We start from the raw sequence: 25,338 nt of genomic DNA, 5'->3' as shown, positions 1-25,338 counted from the left end.
TGAAAATGTTTTGGAGATCTGTGGCACAACAGTGTAAATATACTTGACATTACTGAACTGTAAACATAGAAATGGGTAAGATGGTAACTTTAATTTTAGGTGTTTTTTACCAAAATAAAAAATACGTTTAAAAAATTTTTAGGCCAGGCACGGTGGCTCGTGCCTGTACTCCCAGCACTTTGGGAGGCCAAGGCGGGCCGATTATAAGGTCAAGAGATCCAGACCATCCTGGCTAACATGGTGAAACTATGTCTCTACTAAAAATACAAACATTAGCTGAGTATGGTGACAGGTGCCTTTGGTCTCAGCTGCTCGGGAGACTGAGGCAGGAGAATTGCTTCAATCCGGGAGGCAGAGGTTGCTGTGACCCAAGATCGTGCCACTGCACTCCAGCCTGGGCAACAGAGCGAGACTCCATCTCAAAAAAAAAAAGTTAACCAGGTATGGTGGCACATGCCTGTATCTTGGCTACTCGGGAGTCTGAGGCACAAGAACTACTTGAACCTGGAAGGCAGAGGTTGCAGTGAGCTGAGATCGTGCCACTGCACTCCAACCTGGGCTATACAGGCCCTGTCTCAAAACAAAAATAATTGTAAATTAAAATTAAATAAAATTTTAAAAATTAAATAATTAATAAAATAAATTGTAAAACTTCTTTTTAATCAGCAAAGGATTTGAATAGGCATTTCACCAAAGAAAATGCATGAATGCCTCATAAGCTTCTGAAAAGGGACCCAGCATCCTTAGTCATGGAAATGCAAAGTGAAACTGCAGTGAGCTATCAGTTCCTGGCCTGGGAGGGCTGTGACTAAAAAGAGATGGGTAATAACGTGTTGGTGAGGTGAGGAGGAAGTGGACCCTTCCTGTATTGCCCATGGGAATGTAAGATGGTGCAGCCAGTTTGGGAAACAGTCTAGTAGTCCCTCACAGTAGTAAACATGACGTTACATGTGGGCCAGGTGCAGTGGCTCATGCCTGCAATCCCGACACTTTGGGAGGCTGAGGGCGGCAGATCACCTGAGGTCAGGAATTTGAGACCAGCCAGGCCAACGTGGCAAGACCCTGTCTGTACTAAAAAGTATGTATATCAAAAACTTAGCCAGGCGTGGGAGTAGGCACCTGCAATCGTAGCTACCCAGGAGTCTGAGGCACGAGAATCACTTGAACCCAGGAGGTGGAGGTTGCAGTGAGCGGAGATCGCACCTCTGCACTCCAGCCTGGGCAACAGCAGGACTCCATCTCAAAGAAACAAACAGTACACATGACTCAGCAATTCCACTCCTGGGTGTCTATCCAAAAGATACCATCCACGTGGACACTTAGGTGTGCAAGTGAAAATCTCCACTTCTTCAGTCATCAAAGGCTAAATCGTGCAGGTTAGAAAGCAGACATCCGTATAAACCGTAAGTGCTCCTAGCAGCATGTTTTATAATAGCCAACAAGTAGAAAGAACCCAAGTGCCCATCAACAGATGGTGCGGGTTAGCCAGGGGGCCAGTTTACCAGCCCGGATTTAAATCATAAAGCTGTTCTTGTCCTGCCAGCAGCGACCTTAAACTGAACGGTGAAACACAAGAAGCACACTGATAGAATTGTAACAAAATGCCAGCATTCACCATTATGATATAACACTGCTTGGGGATATCCTGACTGTTAAGAGGGAAGCAGAGAAGACATGAATCCTCAGTAGGCTGGGTGCCATGGCTTACACCTTAAATCTCAATACTGGGCAGCCAACGTGGGAAGGTCCCTTAAGCCCAGGAGGTCAAGACCAGCCTTGGCAACATAGTGAAATCTCATCGCTACAAAAAATGCAAAATTAGCCAGGTGCAGTGGCGCATGCCTGTAGTCACAGCTACTCTGAAGGCTGAACAGGAAGATCACCTAAGCCCAGGAAGTTGAGGCTGCAGTGAGCCATGATCATGCCACTACACTCCAGCCTGGGCAACAGAGCAAGACCTGTCTCAAAAAAAAAGCCTCAGTGATTAAGAGGGATGCAGCAATAAACTATTGGCCGTTGGTTAGCTGAAGTCAGCGCCTGGGACAGGGAATGGAAAGAAAAGCACTGGTGACGTGTAGGGCTCTGTGAGGGTGCGATTGTTGGTGTTTTCTTTTTAGCAGCCACCATACTTCATTATGAGATTTCTTAGGAGGCTGAAACTATTGGCCGGGCCTGGTGGCTCACGCCTGTAATCTCAGCACTTTGGGAGGCCGAGGCCGACAGATCACTTGTGGTCAGGAGTTTGAGACCAGACTGGCCAACATGGTACAACCCCATCTCTACTAAGGATACACACACACACACACAATTAGCTGGGCGTGGTGGCCACACCCGTAGTCCCAGCAACGAGGCTGCAGTGAGCCGAGATGGCGTCACTGCATTCCAGCCTGCGTGACAGTGAGACTCCATCTCAAATATATATATTAATTTTGAAACAGTGGGCTAGTTTCCTAAAAGAATCTGAAGTAAGCATACATGTATATCTGATTCAACAAAAGATTTTGCGCATTTTTTTCTTTGAAACGACATTTCTGTACCTCAGTTTTGTTTTTCTTTTGTTGGGGGGTGCTCTGTGTTCCTTCGAAGTAGTTACGTTAACCTACCTCTCTTTGGAAAAGTACTATTTCTGCTTCCTACAGGCATTTCATAACATATCCCAGGAAGAGGGAGGCCACGTGGTGCTGAGAAAAAGCCCTGGGTGTGAGTTACTTGACATGGCTTCCTTTTTCTTTTTGAGACAGGCTCTCACTCTCTTGCCCAGGCTGGAGTGCAGTGGCATGATCTCCGCTCACTGCAGCCTCCACCTTTCAGGTTCAAGCAGTTCTCCTGCCTCGGCCCCTCAGGTAGCTGGGATTGCAGGCGCCCACCGTCATGCCCAGCTAAGTTTTGTGTTTGTAGTAGAGACAGGTTTCACCATGTTGATCAGGCTGGTCTCAAACTCCAGACATTATTGTGATCCCCCCACCTTGGCCTCCCAAAGTGCTGGGATTACAGGCGTGAACCACTGCGCATGGCTACTCTTGGCTTCTTTACCTTTAAATGAGAACTTGTATCCTTATGCCTTTTGCTCATTTTCAACTTATATCTTTTTTTTTTTTTTTTTTTTTTTTGAGAATGGAGTTTTGTTCTTGTTACCCAGGCTGGAGTGCAATGGCATGATCTCGGCTCACCGCAACCTCCGCCTCCTGGGTTCGGGCAGTTCTCCTGCCTCAGCCTCCTGAGTAGCTGGGATTACAGGCATGTGCCACCACGCCCAGCTAATTTTTTGTATTTTAGGTAGAGACAGAGTTTCACCATGTTGACCAGGATGGTCTCGATCTCTTGACCTTGTGATCCACCCACCTTGGCCTCCCAAAGTGCTGGGATTACAGGTGTGAGCCACCGCGCCCAGCCATTTTTTTTTTTTTTTTTGAGATGGAGTTTCGCTCTGTCACGCAGGCTGGAGTGCACTGCCGTGATCTTGGCTCACTGCAGCCTCTCCCTCCTGGGTTCAAGCAATTTACCTGCCTCAGCTCCCCAAGTAATTGGGATTACAGGCATGTACCACCACACCTGGCTAATTTTTTGTATTTTTAGTAGAGACAGGATTTTGCCATGTTGGCCAGGCTGTTCTTGAACTCCTACTTCAAGTGACCTGCCTGCCCTAGCCTCCCGGAGTGCCAGGATTACAGGCATGAGCCACTGTGCCCCTGTTTTTCTCTTGTTTTGGTTATGAAATTTCCTGCTGTGTATGAAATAATTCCTGAGATCCCTTCTACCTCCAACAAATAGTTCTGTCATCTTTATTTCTAATGAATCTTTCCTCCTTAGATCATCAAAGGCTAAATAATACAAGTTGGAATTTCTTATTTGAAAACTAAGAAATACATATTTGATTATATGCAACTATTGTATACAGTTTTTGTGCTTTTGTTTTTGGACTGCTGGTGTTACTCATCGAGCTGTTGACAGAATAGGATCACTCGCTGGTTCAGTTTTTGCACATTGCTGATAAGACCCGGTCCTCGTGGAATCCACAGGGACATACTTAGGTTATTCAGTTACTTTTAAAATTGTTTCTCTGGGTCCGGTGGCTCACACCTGTAATACCAGCACTTTGGGTGGCCAAGGCGGGCAGATCACCTGAGGTCGGGAGTTCAAGACCAGCCTGACCAACATGGAGAAACCCCGTCTCTACTAAAAATACAGAATTAGCTGGGCATGGTGGTGCATGCCTGTAGTCCCAGCTACTCGGGAGGCTGAGGCAGGAGAATTGCTGGAACCCGGGAGGCGGAGGTTGCAGTGAGCCGAGATTGCACCACTGCACTCCAGTTCCAGCAACAGGAGCGAAAGTCTGTCTCAAAAAAAAAAAAAAAAGTTATTTATAAAGCCAGTTCAGCATTCAATTTATATTTTGGCACATAGGTAACTATTTAAGATGGTGACCGTCTCGTCTGTACAGGCTTCTGATTGTTACCAGGCTAAGGCAAGTATGTTTTCTTTGCCTACCACAACTAAGTTACAAAAATTCAGAATGAAATGAATAATCTGGAATATTTATCACTATTAATGAAAGGCAGGTTTTGTTCTTCTGAATAGAGTTAGAATGCACGTTGAAGTGATTTGCTTAATTTCAATAATCAGATTTGTAATTTCTGTGAAGATACTGATCACTTAATTCTCAATGTTAAGATTAAAGATGTCATCTTATTTGTGGATAAAAATCTATGGGGACAGTAGCAAGAAGTCCCTTTTTTACCCGAAAGGAACCAGAGTGCTTGGGTGAGGTCCCCATTGTGGCATTCAGCCCATGGTGGATTAGAGCGGAGGTGTGGAGTGATTTTAAGGAGACTGGATCGCTTGAGCCCAGGAGTTCAAGACCAGCCGGGGCAACACAGCAAGGACCTGTCTCTAAAAAAAGAAAAAGAAAAAAAAGAATTGGCTGTGCTTAGTGGCCCAGGGCTATAGTTCCACCTACTCAGGAGGCCAACGCAGGAGGCTCCCTGAAGCCCAAGCGTTCCAGGCTGCAGTCAGCTGAGATGCCACTGTACTTCAGGCTGGGTGACATTCAGAACATATGAGTACAAGACCAGCCTGGCCAAATGTGGTGAGACCCTGCCTGTAGAAAGACAAGTGACTTCATCACTCACAGGAAATCAGTGTTCCCCCTTTTGAGATGTCATCATTCAGCACATACGAGGTTTGCCTCCGGGAAGAGAATGCTCGGCCGAGCCAACTCACGCGTCTCGTGCCTTGAGAGCGGCGCCTTTCACCGTCAGTGTTAGTGGGTCGCTATCCTTGTTTATATGCTGCCGGCTCTTTTGAGTGAATTAGAGTGAATCTGTCTTCCCAAGTCTTGTCAACTGTGGGACCCTGATGTGACTGAGACTTCAGACCAGAGCCTGGGCAGAGTGGTATGGACTGACTGGGTACCACGTGGGGTGTAATCTGCTAGAGCTTAACTGAGCATCTTCCGGTGACCTCCCTACGTGATTTCACACCCTCCTTTTCACATTTGATCTAAAAAACTGCTTTTGAAAAAATAGGTACATTTAAAAGCATTTTTAGGAATTTAGATGCATCACTATATACACACACACACACATATACATATTTTTTTTTGAGATGGAGTTTTGCTCTTATTGCCCAGGCTGGAGTGCAGTGGCACGATCTTGGCTCACTACAACCTCTGCCTCCCAGGTTCAAGCGATTCTCCTACCTCAGCCTCCCAAGTAGCTGGGATTACAGGTGCCCACCACCATGCCCAGCTGTTTTCGTATTTTTAGTAGAGATGGGGTTTCGCCATGCTGGACAGGCTGGTTTCGAACCCCTGACCTCAAGTGATCCACCCGCCTTGGCCTCCCAAAGTGCTGGGATTACAGGCATGAGCCAGTGCGCCTGGCTAAATATATATGTATTTTAAGTATCTGATGCAAGTGTGAAAGGTGTTTCCATTAAATGGCTCTGAACTGGGCACAGCAGCTCACGCTTGTTATCCCAGCACTTAGACAGGCCGAGGTGGACAGATCAGTTGAGGTCAGGAGTACAAGACCAGCCTGGCCAAATGTGGTGAAACCCTGTCTCTACTAAAAATACAGAAATTAGCCAGGCATGGTGGTGCAAACCTGTAATCTCAGCTACCCAGGAGGCTGAGGCAGGAGAATCGCTAGAACCTGGGAGGCAGAGGTTGCAGTGAGCCAAGATCCCGCCACTGCACTACAGCCTGGGCAACAGAGCAAGACCCCATCTTAAAAAAAATGTAAAGGGCTGTAGTCTGGTCTGGTGGCTCATGCCTATAATCCTGGCACTTTGGGAGGCTGCAGTGGGGCAGATTGAGATGAGCCTGGCCTGAGGCATAAGGATAGCTTGAACCCAGGAGATGGAGGTTGCAGTGAGCTGAAATCGTGGCACTGCACTCCAGCCTGGGAAACAAGAGTGAAACTCCATCCCCCCGCCCCAGAAAGAAAAGCCAGGCCCAGTGGCGGGCAGCTGTAATCCCAGTTTCTAGGAGGCTGAGGCAAGAGAATTGTTTGAACCCAGGAGGTGAAGGCTGCAGTGACCTAAGATTGTGCTGATCCACTCCAGCCTGGGTGACAGAATGAGACTCCATCTCAAAAATAATAAAGTAACTTATTTGCATGAGATAACTTGGTAACAATTTGATAAACAATTAGTCCTCGTTTTGAGTAGCCTGCCCTGAGTCTACTGTTTCTCGCTATTGTCTTAAACATGGCCTCCCTCTTCTAGGGCTCGCGCGATCCGCTTCAGACAGGATGGTAACGAAGCTGTGGGAGGATTCTTCTCTCAGATTGGGCAGCTGTACATGGTCCACCATCTTTGGGGTATCTGTTTTTTCTTTCTTTTCAAGCTGCTCGGATTTAAGAGTTCATTACTAAGTTGTACTGGACAGTAGAGCACGTCTGGAGTCAGTAACCTTAACCCCTGCGGCAAACCCAGACGTCGCAGAGGGACAGTACGTGTGAGGTTGTCTGGAGCTAGCAAGGCCACAGTGAAAGTCCACAGACACATGGCGTGAGTGAGCTGAAAATGACTGGGGATGATGGTGAAAGGAATCAGGGTGAAGGGTGAATCAGCCATGGGAGAAGGAGGCCGGGGAAGTCCGAGTGCCTTCCGCAGACCGGGCCCAGCCTTTCTCTGCAGACTGACTTGCTACTACCTCAGCAGAGATAGGCCTGCATTTTACCCAGAACGGCAGATCCCTGCACACTCTCACTGCCTGCTTTTGTAACGGGGTTCCACTGTCTTAGGACACAGACCCCTCACCTTTTCCATCCCCACCCACTTTTGTTCGGTACGGTCTTTGGTGTATTTCCAGGCCTGCCCCAGATGTCACCCTCCCCTGCCAGTGAACCTCATCACTCCTCCTGAGCCCCCGGAGCCCTGAGTGGATCTGTCATTACTGTTGTAGCTTGTGTACTAGGCAACCCTCCCAGGCATCCCTGTCTCTTAATAAGGGCAGGTGCTACATGGGCCGGATTGGATAGAGGAAGCTTCCATCCCTTTGGCTGTCGGGCAGAGGTCAAGCCAGGTGCATGCTCCATTCACATCAGCACCTGTAGCTGCCCAGAGAGGGCCTCCCAGATGCGGGAGCCTGGAATTGCAAACAGGCAGGCACCAGAATGTGAATGGCGGAGCTCTCACAGAGGCTGTGGGGAACACAGGGCAGACCCCTTGTCTTTGCCCTGTGGGGAGGACTCAGGCTTTACAGAGCGACAGCAAGCTGAAGAGGAGGATTGCTTGAGGCCAGGAGTTCAAGGCTGCGGTGAGCTATGACTGTGCCACTCCAGCCTGGGCAATAGAGCATGACCCTGTCTCAGAATACATATATATATAATTAAGATATTGGCTGGGCACAGTGGCTCACACATGTAATCCCACCACTTTGGGAGGCCGAGGTGGATGGATCACCTGAGGTCAGGAATTAGAGACCAGCCTGGCCAGCATAGTGAAACCTCATCTCTACTAAAAATACAAAAATTTAGGCCAGGCGCTGTGGCTCACACCTGTAATCCCAGCACTTTGGGAGGCCCAGGCGGGCGGATCTCGAGGTCAGGAGACTGAGATCATCCTGGCTAATTATGGTGAAACGCTGTCTCCACTCAAAAAATATACAAAACAATTAGCCCAGTGTGGTGGCATGCACCTGTAGTCCCAACTATTCAGTAGGCTGAGGCAGGAGAATCGCTTAAACCCAGGAGGCGGAGGTTGCATTGAGCCGAGATCGCACCACTGCACTCCAGCCTGGGCAACAGAGGGAGACTCCATCTCAAAAAAAAAAAAAAAACCACCGAACCAAGGCATCTGGATGAGATACCTGTGAATTGTACCATGACTCAGGGGATCCGCCTTCACCTGAGGCATCTTTCTTTGCGTTCCTACATCAGTGATTCCTTCTCAACTTCAACACCCACCTGGTCAGCACGCACATTTCCAGAAGCTCTCGTTCCCTGCCATGCTCCCCTGTGCACCATGTCCTTGCATGGGCCCCAGCACTCTCCACAGCTGACCTTGCCTGCCTCATATCCCGGGGCATCACCGCATGGAACACAGCCCCTGCCAAGATCAGTGTCGTGCAGGATAAATGTTGAGTAGAATTGAATCTGACATTGCTTATCTGTGCTCTGAGTTTCTGGTCATGGATTTGACGTGTTGTTAGAGAAGTTCACTTGGTTTATAAAGGCGTATCTTGGATTCACTAGATTGTAAAGCTTTAGAGGGAATCGTGGGCAGATGTGGTGGCTCACACCTCAAATCCCAGCAGTTTGGGAGGCTGAGTCAGGAGGATCACTTGGGTCCACGAGTTTGAGACCAGTCTGAGCAACATAGTGAGACCCCATCTCGAACAAACAAATAAATAAATAATTTTTTTAACTTAAAAAAAGAATGGGTGAGGCGTGGTGGCCCAGACCTGTAATCCCAGCACTTTGGGAGGCCCAGGCAGTCGGATGACTTGAGCCCAGGAGTTGGACACCTGCCTGGGCACCAAAAAAGACAAATATTAGCCAATGTGGTGGCACATGCCTGTAGTCCCAGCTGTTGGGGAGGCTGAGGTGGGAGGGTCACTTGAGCCTGGAAGGTCAAGGTTGCAGTGAGCTGGCATCATGCCACTGCACTCCAGCCTAGGTGACAGAGTGACCCTGTCTCAAAAAAAAAAAAAGACTGAAATTTTGCTTTTCCCACATGGCCTAATGTAATTTTGCTCAGAATAACCAGCCCACAGTTTTCCCAACTCAGTAGTACACACCTGAAGTGGTCCCTGAGAAAACTAGATTCCCAGGTCAAGCAAGACCTTAACGGATGTACAGGCGGAATGCGGGGTGTATGTTTTAAGTCTTACTTCTCTGTGGTTATTTTTAAGCCTACAGGGATCTTCAGACCAGGGAAGACATACGGAATGCAGCGTGGCACAAACACGGCTGGGAGGAATTGGTGTATTACACAGGTAATCTGCTAATGGCCACCGGACGTTACCTTTGCCTTACTGTTTCAGTCATGTTCTTTCACACTGACACTGATAGGTGGCTTTTTCCAGGGGGTGGGGGATAGAGTCTTGCTCTGTCACCCAGGCTGGAGTGCAGTGGTGCGACCTCAGCTCCACCTCCTGTGTTCAAGCGATTCTCCTGCCTCAGCCTTCTGAGTAGCTAGAATTACAGGCATGTGCCACCACACCCGGCTGATTTTTGTATTTTTAGTAGAAATGGGGTTTCACCATGTTGGTCAGGCTGGTCTCAAACTCCTGACTTCGTGATCTGCCCGCCTAAGCCTCCCAAAGTGCCGGGATTACAGTGTGAGCCACCGTGCCCAGCCTGGGTGGCTTTTCTAATAGTATGTTGCTAGGGTAGGGAATCATCAGGTTGTGGGGACGGAAGACAGTAAGTTTTTCCCTGATACTTACAAGACTTTTCTTCAACACAGCAGAATATTCTTTTTTTTTCTTTTTAGCTTTTTGAGACAGAACTCGCTTTTTCTTTTCCTTTTTTGACGGGGTAGGGGAGATAGAGTCTTACTCTGTCACCCAGGCTGGAGTGCAGTGGCACAACCTGCGCTCACTGCAACCTCTGCCTCCCGAGTTCAAGCAACTCTCCTGCCTCAGCCTCCCGAGTAGCTGGGACTACAGGCGCCTGCCACTGTACCCGGCTAATTTTTGTATTTTTAGTAGAGCCGGAATTTCACCATATTGGCCAGGCTGGTCTCAAACTCCTGACCTTGTGATCCACCCGCCTCGGCCTCAAAGAGTGCTGGGATTACAGGCGTGAGCCACCGCTCATTCTTTCAAATGTGTATGTTGTCTGGTACAGTTTTTAGACCCTGGGATGTTGTAAATATTACGTAAGTACCTTTTTTTGTAGATTTCTGTATTCTGAAAACTTATTACACAAATGCAATTTTTTTCTAAGCTTTCCTTTTCCATCAAAGTTGTTAGTACCCCAAACCATAACTTAATACATGAATTAAAGAGTGATTTTAAAATTACATAAATTAAACTTCCAGTATGTACAGTATGTATACATAGGTACATAGACACGCATGTGCACATGCATAAATATATACATATTATAAGACGCTGTTTGCTTGATTTTTGTAAGAAAACAGTTGGGCTGAATGTAACCCAGTGATGTCAGTAATCAGTCCCAGCCACGAGGCGTGGCGAGTATATTTCAGGCTGGTGCAGTGGCTCATGCCTGTAATCCCAGCACTTTGGCAGGCCGAGATGGGCAGATCATCTGTGGTCAGGAGTTCAAGATGAGCCTAGCCAACATGATGAAACCTGTCTCCACTCCGGAGGCTGAAGCAGGAGAATAGCCTGAACCTCGGAGGTGGAGATTGTACCACTGCATTCCAGCCTGGGCGACAGAGCGAGACTCTTATCTCAAAAAAAAAGTGTATTTCAGCCCATATACTACCAAGAAAGCAAATAAGAGTAATTTGTCCCAGAAAGTAGGTGTTATCTTGTCTTTCAGTTCAAGAGATTCTATAACATGTAATTACATGTTAAAATTATACAATCGTATGTGATTTTGCTGCTTACCCAAAGAACATTTGAGAAATCACTGTTTTTCCTCACAGTGTGGACTTTCCCCACCTCCCACAAATAAATAAATCTCCAGGTAGGATATGTTGTAATTTTAATAGCATCTTGTAGGATGCCAGCGGATACAGCGTTCGCTTGTATATTTCTGCCCTTGAGATCAGTCCTGTATGTTCTGACATCCTCTTGTTTTCAAGCAGCACATCTGTGAACATTCTCAGCTATCTGTCTGTTGGTGTCATGTACCGTACTGTGTTTAGAAAAGAGCAAGCACAGTAACCCTCATCCTGTTTTCAGTCCCACTTATCCAGGAGATGGAATCCAGAATCATGATCCCACTGAAGACCTCGCCCCTCCAGTAAAGCTGTCGAGTGGATGTGTGCCCGCATACATGTCCGGGACAAGTATTTGTCATGAATTAACTTTAATTGTTTATCAAGTGAAGAAAGAAACACCGAGGTTTATGTGTGCCCGCATACATGTCCGGGACAAGTATTTGTCATAAATTAATTTTAATTGTTTATCAAGTGAAAAAAGAAACACCGAGGTTTAAGCTGCCGTCTGTAGCTTGTGAGAGACCTCTTTTCTTTAAAATTTACGTAATCACAAGAAAGGCAACAGTTACAGTTGGACTGATGCGGCAGTGCCCTGTCGGCCTCTGAAACATCCCCGTGTCGTCCAGTCTACCTTGTAACAGCCACTCTTCCCACCCTCCAGAGCAAGTCCAGATCAAAATCTGAATCATCTCCAAAATAAGATTCCAACGAAGAAAAAAGTTAGCCATTTCTTTACTAAAAAAAAAAAATCTGCTTTCTAATTACAGATTTTTAGACAAATTTCTTGTATCAGGAAGAAATACAAATTTTGTCACGTTTCTCGAGCAGTTTTTCTGAGTCTCTGAGGAGGAGCAACTTAAAAGTATACCCAGTAACTGGAAATGTGTTACTTCACTCATTTGTAATCAGTCCACGCAGTAGACAGTGGGTTTCCCAAGCTGGGCAAGGTACATTCAGTCCGTAAATCACTTTCACGTCATGAACTGTGCTGTTTCTATGTGAGAGACAAAAACAGTGGCTTGAAACTTGTGTGTCACCTGTGATTTTGAAATGAACACCTTGAATAGCACTAATTTTTATTTGTGATATTTTTCTATAACAAAACAAGTAGCAGTAGGAAAAGAGGCTTTATTTTGTAAATGGTCATTTGTGACCTCAGACACTCTCTGTTTAATATTTTAATAAGCTCACAGCAGATACTTCAAGATCGATGGGGGGTGGTGCATGTTGAGATTCAAATTGGCATAAAGCCGCATACTTTTTGTCCAGCTGTTTGATTCCGTTTTCAGTATAGTGTGCCAGTCTTGTGACTTATCATGTGAAAGTGCTGCTGAAATGAACAGTTACGTCTGCCCCACAATCAAGAATGTAAAGTGTGAACAAATCTCATACCCAATGTCAAACTTTTACATGTGAATGATTTTCTCCAAGAACATAGAAAAGTCAATAAAATCCTCTTAATTTTCACATATCACATGTTTGGACTCTTTTATTAAATTTGTGCTGTGAATGACAAACACGTGCTGTGAAGGGTCCTGTCACCCTTGCAGAAGAGCTTGTAACAAAGGATTGAGGTCAGCTGGCTTCTGGGGAAAATCCCTCCTTAGGATAAATTACCAGGCCCTGGGCAAGGTCATGCCTGGTGTGTGCGGAGGATGGCAGACACCAGGGAGACTGCTGGGACGCCAGCTCAGAGGTCACAGGGCTGGATCCGTTGAGTGTTGGAGGCCATTAGAAAGATCCTAGTGGCTGGGCCCAGTGGCTCACACTGGTGGTTCCAACACTTTGGGAGGCCGAGGCCAGAGGGTCCCTCGAGCACAGGAGTTCGAGACCAACCTGGGCAACATGAGTGAAACCCTGTGTCCACAGAAAATTTAAAAATTAGCTGGGCATGGCAGCAGGCGCCTGTAGTCCCAGCTACTCAGGAGGCTGAGGGAGGAGGACTGCTCGAGCCCAGGAGGTTGAGGCTACAATGAGCTGTGATTGCGCCACAGCACTACAGTTTGGGCAACGGAGCTAGACCCTGTCTTAAAAATAAGGATAATAAGAAGGCCGGGCACAGTGGCTCACACCTGTAATCCCAGCACTTTGGGAGGCCGAGACAGGCAGATCACTTGAGGCCAGAAGTTTGAGACCAGCATAGCCAACATGGCAGAATGCAGTCTCTGCTAAAAACACAGAAATTAGCCTCAGCCTCCCGAGTAGCTGGGATTACAGGCACGCACCACCATGCCCAGCTAATTTTTTATATTTTTAGTAGAGATGGGGTTTCACCTTGTTGACCAGGATGGTCTCGATCTCTTGACCTCGTGATCCACCCGCCTCGGCCTCCCAAAGTGCTGGGATTACAGGCTTGAGCCACCACACCCGGCCCTTTATTTTTTTGAAATAAAGTCTTGCTCTGTTGCCCAGGCTGGAGTGCAATGGAGTGATCTCAGCTCACTGAAATCTCCACCTCCCTGGTTCAGGAAATTCTCCTGCCTCAGCCTCCTGAGTAGCTGGGATTACAGGTGTGCACCACCGCACCCAGCTAATGTTTGTAACTTTAGTAGAGACGGGGTTTCACCATGTTGGCCAGGCTGGTCTCTGTGATCCGCCTGCCTTGGCCTCCCAAAGTGCTGGGATACAGGTGTGAGGCACCGCGCCTGCCCAATTTTTTTTTCTTTTTTTTTTTTAGACAGGGTCTCACTCTGTCACCTAGGCTGGAGTGCAGTGGCGTGATCTCGTCTTATTGTAACATCTGCTTCCTGGGTCCAAGCAGTTCTGCTTCAGCCTCCTGAGTAGCTGGGATTACAGACATGCGCCACCATGCCTGGCTAATGTTTGTGTTTATAGTAGACACGGGGTTTCACCATGTTGGCCAGGCTGGTCTTGAACTCTAGGCCTCATGTGATCTGCCCGCCTCGCCCTCCCAAAGTGCTGGGATTACAGATGTGGGCCCACCACGCCTGGCCTACAAATGTATTTCTTATTAAATTTATACTTTCAGTTTCTTTCTGGGTCATAGCTGTTCAATAATAGCAGGAATCAACAAGAAGAAGGGTGGGAAGAAGCGAAAGGAGAGAGGGAGAGAGAAGACAAGGAAGGAGAGAAAGAGTATGGAGAATGTCAGTTTGGGGCTTGTCTGTCTTTGGAGATACGGTCTTGCTTGTTGCCCAGGCTGGACTGCAGTGGTGTAATTACAGCTCACTGCAGCCTCTTCTTTCTGGATGTCAGCCATCCTCCTGCCTCAGCCTCCTGAGCAGCTTGGATGCCAGGCATAAGCCACAGCATCTATCTAATTTTTGTGTTTTTTTGTAGAGATGAGTCTTGCTACATTGTAAGGCTGATCTTGAGTTCCTGAGCCCAACAAAATGAGACCCCCATCTCTACAAAAACAAATTATAAAAACAGATGAAAACCACGTGAAGATTTTGCAAAACAGGTCTCACATCTCAGGGAGTAAAATTTCCGACATCGTATCCCTATGTCAGCCCTTGTGACCACAGCATTAAGTATTCACTTGGGGTGGATAATCCTGCCCCAGCCCTCTCTAGGTCCTATGGAAACACACTTGTCTCTGGTACAAGAGAGGAGAAATGAAAGAATATTAAACCAGCAGTTAGGTCTGGGCGCAGTGGCTCACATTTATAATTCCAACACTTTTGGAGGCTGAGAACAGAGGATCGTTTGAGACCAGGAGTTCAAGACTAGCCTGGACAACATAGCAAGACCCCCATCTCCAGAAAAAAAAGAATTAATAGGAGTTCAAGACCAGCCTGGACAACATAGCAAGACCCCCATCTCCAGAAAAAAAATTATTAGTCAGGTGTGGTGGTGTGCACCTGTGGTCTCACTTATTCAGGAGGCCAAAGCAGGAGGACCACCTGAGCTCAGGAGTGCCAGGCTGCAGTGACCTATGATGGTGGCATGGCACTCCTGCCTGGGCAACAGAATGACACCCTGTCTCTACATAAAAAAAAAAGTAAAAATAAGCAGCAGTTACACCAGGTGAAAATGGAATGGGCGGGGGCCATAAGGCCTTTTTCTTTTTAAAGCATATAAAAGCTTTAAAGGAGTTTTATTATTTCAACGTAATAACCTTATAAAATTCTGCTCTTGGCTTCATGATCCCAATTCTTTTTTTTTTTTTCTGAGTCGGAGGAGTTTCGCTCTTGTTGCCCAGGCTGGAGTGCAATCTCGGCTCACCGCAACCTCCACCTCCCAGGTTCAAGCAATTCTCCTGCCTCAGCCGCCCGATTAGCTGGGATTACAGGTGTGTGCTACCACGCCCAGCTAATTTGGTATTTTTAGTAGAGACGGGATTTCTCCGTGTTGGTCAGGCTGGTCTCAAACTCCCGACCTCAGGTGATCCGCCCACCTCAGCTTCCCAGAATGCTGGGATTAGAGACGTGAGCCACCAAGGGACCTCACTATCCCAGTTCTTACTCTTTCTGTTGACAAAAGCAGTGTTCATAATGGGAATGAACAAGGCGTCGCCCGGACAATCAGCCAGGCCTTTCTGTATCCATCCGAGTGCAGGCACATGGGTGACTCCTGGAGAACTCTTTGTAGCTATTTCCAGAGTCCAGAATTCAAAAAATGTGGAAGGGGTTGGGGCAGTTCTTGCTTCATTTCAAACTCACTCCTCCAACCCAACAAAGCAGGGATTGTCTGGGCAGCTTTTGGGCGGTTTGCTGAGAGCTGGGCAGGCTGTGGGCCCAGCCCCTCCTAGAGAGGGTTCCATGCGGGCATCAGTATTTCTCAGTGGGTCAGATTCCTCTAAGCCAAGTTCATGTCCACCTTGTGTTCGGCCACAGCCCCGTGGATGGGCTCTGAAACCACCTTTGCGTGCTTATGAAAGATGGACCAGAACAGAAAAGTTGGAACCCAGTAATTAGAGGTTGCAGTGAGCTGAGATTGTGCCACTGCACTTCAGCCTGAGTGACAGAGCGAGACCCTGTCTCAAAGAAAAACCTCCAAAGCACACATGCACACACACAAGATGAAACCACCTTTGCAAAAATTCTAGCAAGTGAGATGTAATTTAACCACCCCATCTTGCCTTCAGCCTTCAAACTGCCGGTAGTCATAGCTGGCTCGGGCCAAGCTAACCTGGGAGTTTATCATCTAAATGATAGCCATGTGGCCAGGCGCGTTGGCTCACGCCTGTAATCTCAAAACTTTGGGAGGCTGAGATGGGCAAATCATGAGGTCGGGAGTTTGAGATAAGCCTGACCGACTTGGTGAAACCTCGTCTCTACTAAAAACACAAAAAAAATTAGCCGGGCGTGGTGTCGCATGCCTATAATCCCAGCTAGTCGGGAGGCTGAGGCTGGAGACTCTTGAACCCGGGAGGGAGAGGTTGCAGTGAGCCGAGATTGCACCACTGCACTCCGGCCTGGGCAACAGAGTGAGACTTCGTCTCAAAAAAAAAAAAAACCCCAAAAAACAAACAAACTGATACGCCTTCCTCAAAACTCAACAGCCTTCATAAAGCTAAAGAGAGACCACGAGGCTAGGAGGACGAAAGCAGCCCGAATTCTGCCCAGGTGGAGCCATCAACGCCGTTCCAGAGCGCCGCAGCTCCTCCAGTTACTCATTCAGGTAACATCACACTTGTAGAACCTAAGATTGGCCTTTTGAGATGTGTTTTTGGGTTTTTGCATTTCTTTTGCTTTTTTTTTTGGAGACGGGGTTTCACTCTGTCACTCAGGCTGGAGTGTAATGGTGCGATCTCCAGTCACTGCAGCCTCTGCCTCCTGGATTCAAGCAATTCTCTTGCCTCAGCCACCCAAGTAGCTGGGATTACAGGTGTGCCCCACCACGCCCAGCTGTTTTGTATTTTTAGTAGAGATGGGGTTTCACCATGTTGGCCAGGCTGGTCTCCAACTCCTGACCTCAGGTGATCTGCCTGCCTCATCCTCCCAAAGTGCTGGGATCTCAGGTGTGAGCCATCATACCAGCCCAGGTTTTTGCATTTCTGACACTCAGTGTTTTCACCTGGACTGAATGACCTACCTGCCCCCGCCCCCCACCCCTAGAGCACCCCATGGACAGTTCTGCGGCCCCACCCAGAAGCAAATCCCCTGGCCTGCCAAACCGTCCTTGAAAAAGTCTGGCCTCTGAATTTTTGGGGAGATTGATGTAAGAATTAAGCTCTGGCCTCCTGTCCGCCGGCTCTGCATGGATTAAGCTCTGTCTCTATTGCAATCTTCCCGTCTTGAGAAATCGGCTCTATCTGGGTCCCGAGCAAGAATGAACCTGTGGGGCAGTAGCAGCGGTGAGGGTCAGACAGTGAAAACCACTGGGGGCTCGGTCCTCCCACCCGCGCACCCCACGGCCTGCTCCTGCCACCCGCGCACCCCACGGCCTGCTCCTCCCACCCGCGCACCCCACGGCCTGCTCCTGCCACCCGCGCACCCCACGGCCTGCTCCTCCCACCCGCGCACCCCACGGCCTGCTCCTCGCACCCGCGCACCCCACGGCCTGCTCCTCCCACCCGCGCACCCCACGGCCTGCTCCTGCCACCCGCGCACCCCACGGCCTGCTCCTGCCACCCGCCCACCCCACGGCCTGCTCCAGCCACCCGCCCACCCCACGGCCTGCTCCAGCCACCCGCGCACCCCACGGCCTGCTCCTGCCACGTGCACCAGGCGGTGCAGCGGCTGAGGCCCTTTGCAAGGCACTGGCATGTCTGGTCCTGCCCAGAGCTTGGCACCACTGAAAAGAGCCAACACCGAGAAAGTTTCTGGGAGAGCGGCCAGAGCTATTCAGTTGGGGAACAACGCCTCATTGTTCGGGAGCTCATTTAAATGCTGCCAAACCTACTTCGTGTCTCTCCTTCGGAAACTGATTCAGAAGGAGATTTGATTCATATGATTCGCTTCTGTGGCCGAATAATTGATTATTTGGCCAAATTTGGTTAAATGTTAAGTTTTTCAACTAATTTTCAATATGAAAACCTTACAGCTTTTTCTACTGAATTATCCAACAGTATCTACTTCCTGACCCCATGGCTCCCCCTCTCCTGCCCTGTCTTTCCTCCAGGGAGGGTAAAAATCTCACACATTCGAAGCCTGTTCTGAAATTTCCCTTGCTTAGCCCTGCTCAAAACAAACATAAACCTGGCTCTCAAGTATTTCCAAGTCACCTATAGAAAGGAAATGGTTTATATAGGCCATTAGGAGTTATTAATGTTTAATTCATTTAGGGGAAAATGCTGGCCTTTGTGATTAGATTAGTAAAACTTGTTTTTATTTTCAAATATCCTTTTTTTTTTTTTTTTTAAGAGACGGTGTCTCACTCTGTCACCCAGGCTGCAGTGCGGTATTGCAGTCATAGCTCACTGCAGCCTCAGACTTCAGAGTTCAAGGGCCCCCCCATCTCAGCCGACCAAGCAGCTGGGACTACAGGGATGTGCCGCTACACCAGCTGATGTTTCCATTTTTTGTAGAGACAGGGTCTTGGGCTGTACAGGGTGGTCTTGAACTCCTGGCCTCAAGTGATCCTCTTACCTTGTCCTACCAGTGAGGCCAAATATCCAATTTTTTAAATCATAATTGGTACTTTTGTTTAAGACTCCACTGTTATATTGGAGGAAGGAAAAAAAGCAAACCTTTGTAACCTTTCATATGACAAATCCCAACAGATAAAAGAGGATTCGCCAGGGCCCACGGCTGCAGGAAACAAGAGTGGGCTTGTCGGGGGAGGAGAGTGTGCCCAGCACCAAGCAAAGGGGAGTCTTAAGCCTGTTTCTTGCCTGGGGACTGTTTATGCTTCAACAGTACCTGAAATACTGGACACTCCAATACGTGAGAGGCAGAACCGCGAATTCCACAAACTCATTCTGACACGTGGATAAACTTTTATTGATACGCCAAAGGGAAAACCGACATTCACCTGAGGCTGCTGAATCCGTATTTCTCAGAGTAAAGATGTTTAATGGACTCTCCACCTTTAAAACACTTTGTATGAGATATAGCCAGGAACACAAACAATTCAGATTACAAAACTCTCCAGGAAAGTAATAATCATCATGTAATACTGGAACTACAGTTACAAAAAAAAACAGCAGCCTTCTAGGAGTCCTAACTGTAGTTTACTTGAAACTACAGATTAGGCCCGGCGCGGTGGCTCACGCCTGTAATCCCAGCACTTTGGGAGGCCGAGGTGGGTGGATCACGAGGTCAAGAGATCGAGACCATCCTGGTCAACATGGTGAAACCCCGTCTCTACTAAAAATACAAAAAATTAGCCAGGCGTGGTGGCGCGTGCCTGTGGTCCCAGCTACTCGAGAGACTGAGGCGGAAGAATCGCTTGAACCCAGGTGGAGGTTGCAGTGAGCCGAGATCGGCCATTGCACTCCAGCCTGGCGACAGAGTAAGACTCTGTCTCAAAAAAAAAAAATAAAAAAAATAAGTACAGATCATCATAGCAACCTTCTGTATCAAGTCGTAGTGGGCAGCTGTAAGCAAACAGCATCAATGTGCACGGCGTTTGGAAACCCGTCTGAAGCTGTTCGGAGCTGCACACCAGCGGAAGTCATTCCTCCAGCTCTCCCAGCAGCTCCGCGAAATCAGTGATGTACCACTCGGCGTTCTCCTTGACGTGCTGCCTGATCACATTTCCTCCAAACCCAATGAAGGCATCCTGAGGAAGAGGGAAAAAGAGAGAAACGATCTTCGTATTTATTATTTGTTTGTTTGAGTCTTGCTCCGTCGACCAGGCTGGAGTGCAGTGGCATGATCTCTGCTCTCTGAAACCACTGCCTCACGGGTTCAAGCGATTCTCTTGCCTCAGCTTCCCAAGTAGCTGAGATGACAGGTGCCCGCCACCATGCCTGGATAATCTTTGTGTTTTTAGTAGAGACAGAGTTTCACCATGTTGGCCAGGCTGGTACTGAACTCCTGACCAGGTGATTTGGCCACTTGGGCCCCCCAAAGTGCTGGGATTACAGGGGTGAGCCACGGTTCTGGGCAGAGAAATGATTTTTAGAAAACCAAGGTTGCAAGCAGCAATCGAGAGCAGTGTTTCAAACATAAACGGTTCCTGCAAAGAGCGTTAGGCCTGGCCTCCCCCGGGGTGCTCCTCGCCTCCTCGTCTTTGGCTCCTGGCTGCCTCACCCCTCACTGCACTCTCGTGCGTCAGTGCCTGCACCACTGCAGGGGACCCATTCCGCTGGACAATGTCGAGGCTTTGGGAGAATGATAGATGTGGTCCCTGCCCTCTTAGAATCAAGACAGATGCCTGCAAAAATAAAAATCGGCCAGGCGCGGTGGCTCATGCCTGTAATCCCAGCACTTTGGGAGGCTGAGGCAGGCAAATCACGAGGTCAGGAGTTCGAGACCAGCCTGACCAATACGGTGAAACCCCATCTCTACTAAAAATACAAAAAGCACGCCTGTAGTCCGGGAGAAGAATCACTTGAACCCGGGAGGCAGAGGCTTCAGTGAGGTGAGATCGTGCCACTGCACTCCAGTCTGGGAGACGGAGTGAAAGTCTTCCTCAAAAAGTAATAATAATAATAATAATAATAATAATTTAAAAATAAAAATCACATAAGTAGGTAAATGTTTGAGTTCTAAACTAGATAGCAGGACCCAGGCGCAGTGGCTCACACCTGTATTCCCAGCACTTTGGGAGGCTGAAGTGGGAGGATCCTCTGAGGTCAGAAGTTCCAGACCAGCCTGGCCAACATGATGAAACCCCGTCTCTACTAAAAATACAAAAAATAGCCGGGCGTGGTGGCAGCTGCCTGTAATCCCAACTACTCAGGTGGCTGAGGTACGAGAATCGCTTGAACCCAGGAGGCAGAGGTTGCAGTGAACTGAGATTGCCCCACTGCGCTCCAGCCTGGGTGACAGAATGAGATTCTGTCTGAAAAATATAAAATAAATAATAAATAAATAAACTACATGGCAGGCCAGGCACGGAGGTTCACGCCTGCAATCCCAGCACTTTGGGAGGCCGAGGTGGGTGGATCACCCGAGTTCAGGAGTTCGAGACCAGCCTGGCCAACATAGTGAAAACCCATGTCTACTAAAAATACAAATTTTAGCCAGGTGTGATGGTGGGTGCCTGTGGTCCCAGGGCGCCTGTGGTACTCGGGAGGCTGAGGCATGAGAATCGCTTGAACCCGGGAGGTGGAGGTTGCAGTGAGCCGAGATTGTGCCATTGCACTCCAGCCTGGCGCCTGGCGATGGAGCGAGACTCCATCTCAAAAAAATAAATAAAGGGAAACGGCGAGTAACAGAATTTTGTACTTTCTTTTTTTTCTTTTTTTTTTGAGATGGAGTTTGGCTCTTGTTGCCCAGGCTGGAGTGCAATGGCACAATCTCAGCTCACTGCAACCTCCACCTCCGGGGTTTAAGCAATTCTTTTTTTTTTATATACATTTTTTAAAATTAAAGACAGAGTTTCACCATATTGGTCAGGCTAGGCTGGTCTCAAACTCCTAACCTCAGGTGATCTGCCCGCCTCAGCCTCCCAAAGTGCTGGGATGACAGGCACCAGCCACCGCGTCCGGAGGGTTTAAGCAATTCTCCTGCCTCAGCCTCCGGAGTAGCTGGGATTACAGGCACGTGCCACCGCGTGTGGCTAATTCTGTATTTTTAGTAGATTGGGAGCTCCCTGAGAAAACTCTTTATTTTACTTTTATGTATTCCTCATTAAACTAGCCCAGTGTTCATTGCTTAGCCAACCCCAACACTGGTTATAAAACAGTAAAAAGATTCAAAGGCAAGGTGGCCCACGCCTATAATCCCAACACTTTGGGAGGCCAAGGCAGGTGGATCACCAGAGGTCGGGAGTTCCATGCCAGCCTGGCCAACATGGTGAAACCCCGTCTCTACTAAAAATAGAAAAAAAATTAGCTGGTGTGGTGGTGGGAATCTGCAATCCCAGCTGCTTGGGAGGCTGAGGCACGAGAATTGCTCAAACCCAGGAGGTGAAAGTTGCAGTTGGTCAACAGAGTGAGACTCTCAAAAAAAAAAAAAAAGATTCAAAGGCTGGGCTCGATGGCTCATGCACTTTGGGAGGTGGAGGTGGGCAGATCACCTGAGGTCAGGAGTTTGAGACCAACCTGGCTGGAACCGTTTTTTTTTTTGAGATGGAGTCTTGCTCTGTCATGTTCAGGCTGGAGGGCAGTGGTGAGATCTCAGCTCACTGCAACCTCCCGCCTCCCAGGTTCAAGCGATTCTCCTGTCTCAGCCTCCCAAGTAGCTGGAATTATAGGCACCCGCCACCACGCCTGGCTAATTTTTGTATTTTTGATAGAGATGGGGTTTTGCCATGTTGGTCAGGCTGGTCTCGAACGCCTGACCTTAAGTGATCCACCTGTCTCTGCCTGCCAGACTGCTGGGATTACAGGCATGAGTCACCTTTGTGCCAAAAGGTTCCTTTTAACCATTTTTCATCCATCATTCACAAAAACTGTCATTTTTATTTATTTTTTATTTTTCTTTTGAGATGCAGTCTTGCTCTGTCACCCAGGCTGGAGTGCAGTGGCACAATCTTGGCTCACTGCAACCTCTGCCTCCCAAGTTCAAGCAATTCTCTTGTCTCAACCTCCCTGGTAGCTGGGATTACAGGTGCCCACCACTGCACCCAGCTAATTTTTGTATTTTTAGTAGAGACAGAGTTCCACCATCTTGGCCAGGCAGGCTGGCCTGCCTGAACTCTTGATCCAGCTGCCTCGGCCTCCCACAGTACTGGGATTATAGGCGTGAGCCACCATGCCTAGCCTATTTTTTTTTTTAGACAATGCCTAGTTTTAGATCTCAGAAAACCAGGTGGTAAAAACTTCAGTGCGCCCTCTCTCTCTCTCTCTCTCTCCATATAAATATACAAAATATAAAATTTTAGCCAGGTGTGATGGTGGGTGCCTGTGGTCCCAGCTACTCGGGAGGCTGAGGCTTGAGAATTGCTTGAACTTTCTTTCTCTCTCTCTCTCTCTCTCTCTCTCTCTCTCTCTCTCTCTCTCTCTCTCTCTCTCTCGTTTCACTCTGTCGCTCAGGCTGGAGTGTAGTGGGGTGATCTCGGCTCACTGCAACCTCCACCTCCTGGGTTCAAGTGATTCTCATGCCTCTGCCCCGAGTAGCTGCAATGATAGGCACTCATCACCACACCCGGCTAATTTTTTTGTATTTTTTGTAGAGACGGGGTTTCACCATGTTGCCTAGGTGGGTGTCAAACTCCTGGCCTCGGGTGATTTGCCCGCCTTGGCCTCCCAAAGTGCTGGGATTACAGGTGTGAGCCACCACTCTCGACCACACTGTATTTTTGGTATAGTTTTTCTTACATTAGAATGACATGATAAAGGCAAAGCTCTGTGAAATTGACACATTTGATATTTATGGCACTTGCTATATAGCATTTGCTTCCGGCATTGATTTTAAAATGCTTAGAAATAAAATCCCTGGCCAGGCACGTTGGCTCACACATAATCCCAGTATTCTGGCAGGCCAAGGCAGGAGGATCACTTGAATCAGGAGTTCAAGATTAGCCTGGGCAATATAGTGAGACCTCATTTAAAAAATAAACAGTGGGTGTGGTGGCATGTGCCTGCAGTCCCAGCTACTAAGAGGCTGAGACAGGAAGATCACTTGTGTCTGGGAGGTCAGGGCTGCCATGAGCGGAGACTGTGCCACTGTACTCCCACCTGGGTGATAGAGTGAGACCCTGTCTCAAAAAATAATAAATAGGCCGGGCGCGGTGGCTCAAGCCTGTAATCCCAGCACTTTGGGAGGCTGAGGCGGGTGGATCACGAGGTCAGGAAATCGAGACCATCCTGGCCAACATGGTGAAACCCCATCTCTACTAAAAATACATAAACTAGCCAGGCATGGTGGCGCGTGCCTGTAGTCCCAGCTACTCAGGAGGCTGAGGCAGGAGAATTGCCTGAACCCAGGAGGCGGAGGTTGCAGTGAGCCGAGATCGAGCCATTGCACTCCAGCCTGGGTAAGAGCAAAACTCCCCTCTCAAAAAAAAAAGACCAGCTTGGCCAAGATTGTGAAACCCCATCTCTACTAAAAATACAAAAACTAGCCAGGCGTGGTGGTGCGTGCCTGTAGTCCCAGCTACTCAGGAGGCTGAGGCAGGAGAATCACTTGAACCCAGGAGGCGGAGGTTGCAGTGAGCCGAGACCACGCCACTACACTGCGGCTGGGGTGACAGAGCAAGACTCCATCTTAAATTAAAAAGAGTTGTTGACACTATTATTTGGGGAAATGAAACCAACTGTTGAGCACACACCGGGGCTAAAGGTGGGGGGCAGACTACAGGGATAAGACATTGTTACAAGTTTTAAAAGATTTTAGTTCCTTATTCATAAGTTTTCTTGGGTTTGTACAAAGTCAGCTGACATGACAAGATTGAATTTGTTTTTATTGTTTCATTTCTAATCTTGTAAAGAGAGTTCAACTCCTGTGTTAAATCTTATGTAGATCTAAATCTGCTATTTTAGTTTATCTTATTTATTTATTTTGTAGAGATGGGGTCTCACTATGCTGCCTAGGTTGGTCTCAAACTTCTGTGCTCACACAATTTCCTGCCTTGGCCTCCCAAAGTGCTGGGATTACAGGATAAGTGAGCTGTCTAAAACAAAAGCAGGGCTAGGGGTGGTGGCTCACACCTGTAACCCCAGCACTTTGGGAGGCCGAGGCGGGCGGATCACCTGAGGTCAGGAGTTGGAGAGCAGCGTGGCCAACATGGTGAAACCCCGTCTCTACTAAAAATCCAAAAATTTGCTGGGCGTGGTGGTGGGTGCCTGCAATCCGAACTACTTGAAAGGCTGAGGCACAAGAATTGCTTGAAATCCCAGGAGGCAGAGGTTGCGGTGAGCCAAGATGGCACCATTGCACTCCAGCCTGGGCAACAAGAGCAAAACTCCGTCTCAAAATAAATAGACAGACAGATAGACAGAACCAAAGTACAACCTGGAAAAAAATTAGCACCCTTAATACATACAGCAGGAGGACAGGCTTCCATGTCTGTGGCTCCATCACCAACCATGATGATTTTCTTAAAATGAAACTTTTCCTTTAAAAGTTTAATCACTTTTCCTTTTCCACCAGATTCGGCTGTTGGCTGCGTCTCATCAAAACCCGCATATTCACCTTAGAAGAGCAGTAGAAACAGGGTTAAAGGCTCACAAAAGTGTCTTACCCGTGACAGCTTTCTGCATAGATGATTTCTTCACTTAAATGTCACTGAGAAGGCTAAAAATGGCCCTCAGTTCAGTCACACGGCCTGGAGCTCCACACCTGTTCCTGG

General features: G+C 48.1%; 2 protein-coding genes across 9 annotated transcripts in view; one reads left to right on the top strand and one right to left on the bottom strand.

Moving 5' to 3' along the window:
* Positions 1-12,556, top strand: part of NIPSNAP2 (nipsnap homolog 2) — a 34,524-nt gene extending 21,968 nt beyond the window's left edge. For 2 of the 6 annotated variants that reach the window (XM_054252409.2, XM_054252407.2), the window contains 3 exons: positions 6,727-6,821; positions 9,359-9,442; positions 11,327-12,556. In XM_054252409.2, the coding sequence (XP_054108384.1) occupies positions 6,727-6,821; positions 9,359-9,442; positions 11,327-11,391 (244 nt within the window). In that variant the 3' untranslated portion in view covers positions 11,392-12,556. Of the gene's footprint in view, positions 1-308; positions 644-4,404; positions 4,466-6,726; positions 6,822-9,358; positions 9,443-11,326 lie in introns of those variants that run through there. The other 4 variants (XM_054252408.2, XM_054252406.2, XR_013528207.1 and 1 more) reach the window with 3 other exon arrangements.
* Positions 12,557-18,914: 6,358 nt separating this feature from the next.
* PSPH (phosphoserine phosphatase) overlaps positions 18,915-25,338 on the bottom strand; it is a 42,550-nt gene continuing 36,126 nt past the window's right edge. For all 3 annotated transcript variants that reach the window (XM_035291929.3, XM_054252412.2, XM_035291928.3), the window contains 2 exons: positions 25,033-25,181; positions 18,915-19,716 (listed from right to left, as the gene is read on the bottom strand). In XM_035291929.3, the coding sequence (XP_035147820.1) occupies positions 19,609-19,716; positions 25,033-25,181 (257 nt within the window). In that variant the 3' untranslated portion in view covers positions 18,915-19,608. The remainder of the gene's footprint in view (positions 19,717-25,032; positions 25,182-25,338) is intronic.

This window comes from Callithrix jacchus, chromosome 2 (assembly GCF_049354715.1).
Source record: "Callithrix jacchus isolate 240 chromosome 2, calJac240_pri, whole genome shotgun sequence".
Lineage (NCBI taxonomy): Eukaryota > Metazoa > Chordata > Mammalia > Primates > Cebidae > Callithrix > Callithrix jacchus.
The sequence above is the reverse complement of the archived record's forward strand: the minus strand, read 5'-3'. Positions and strand labels throughout refer to the sequence as shown.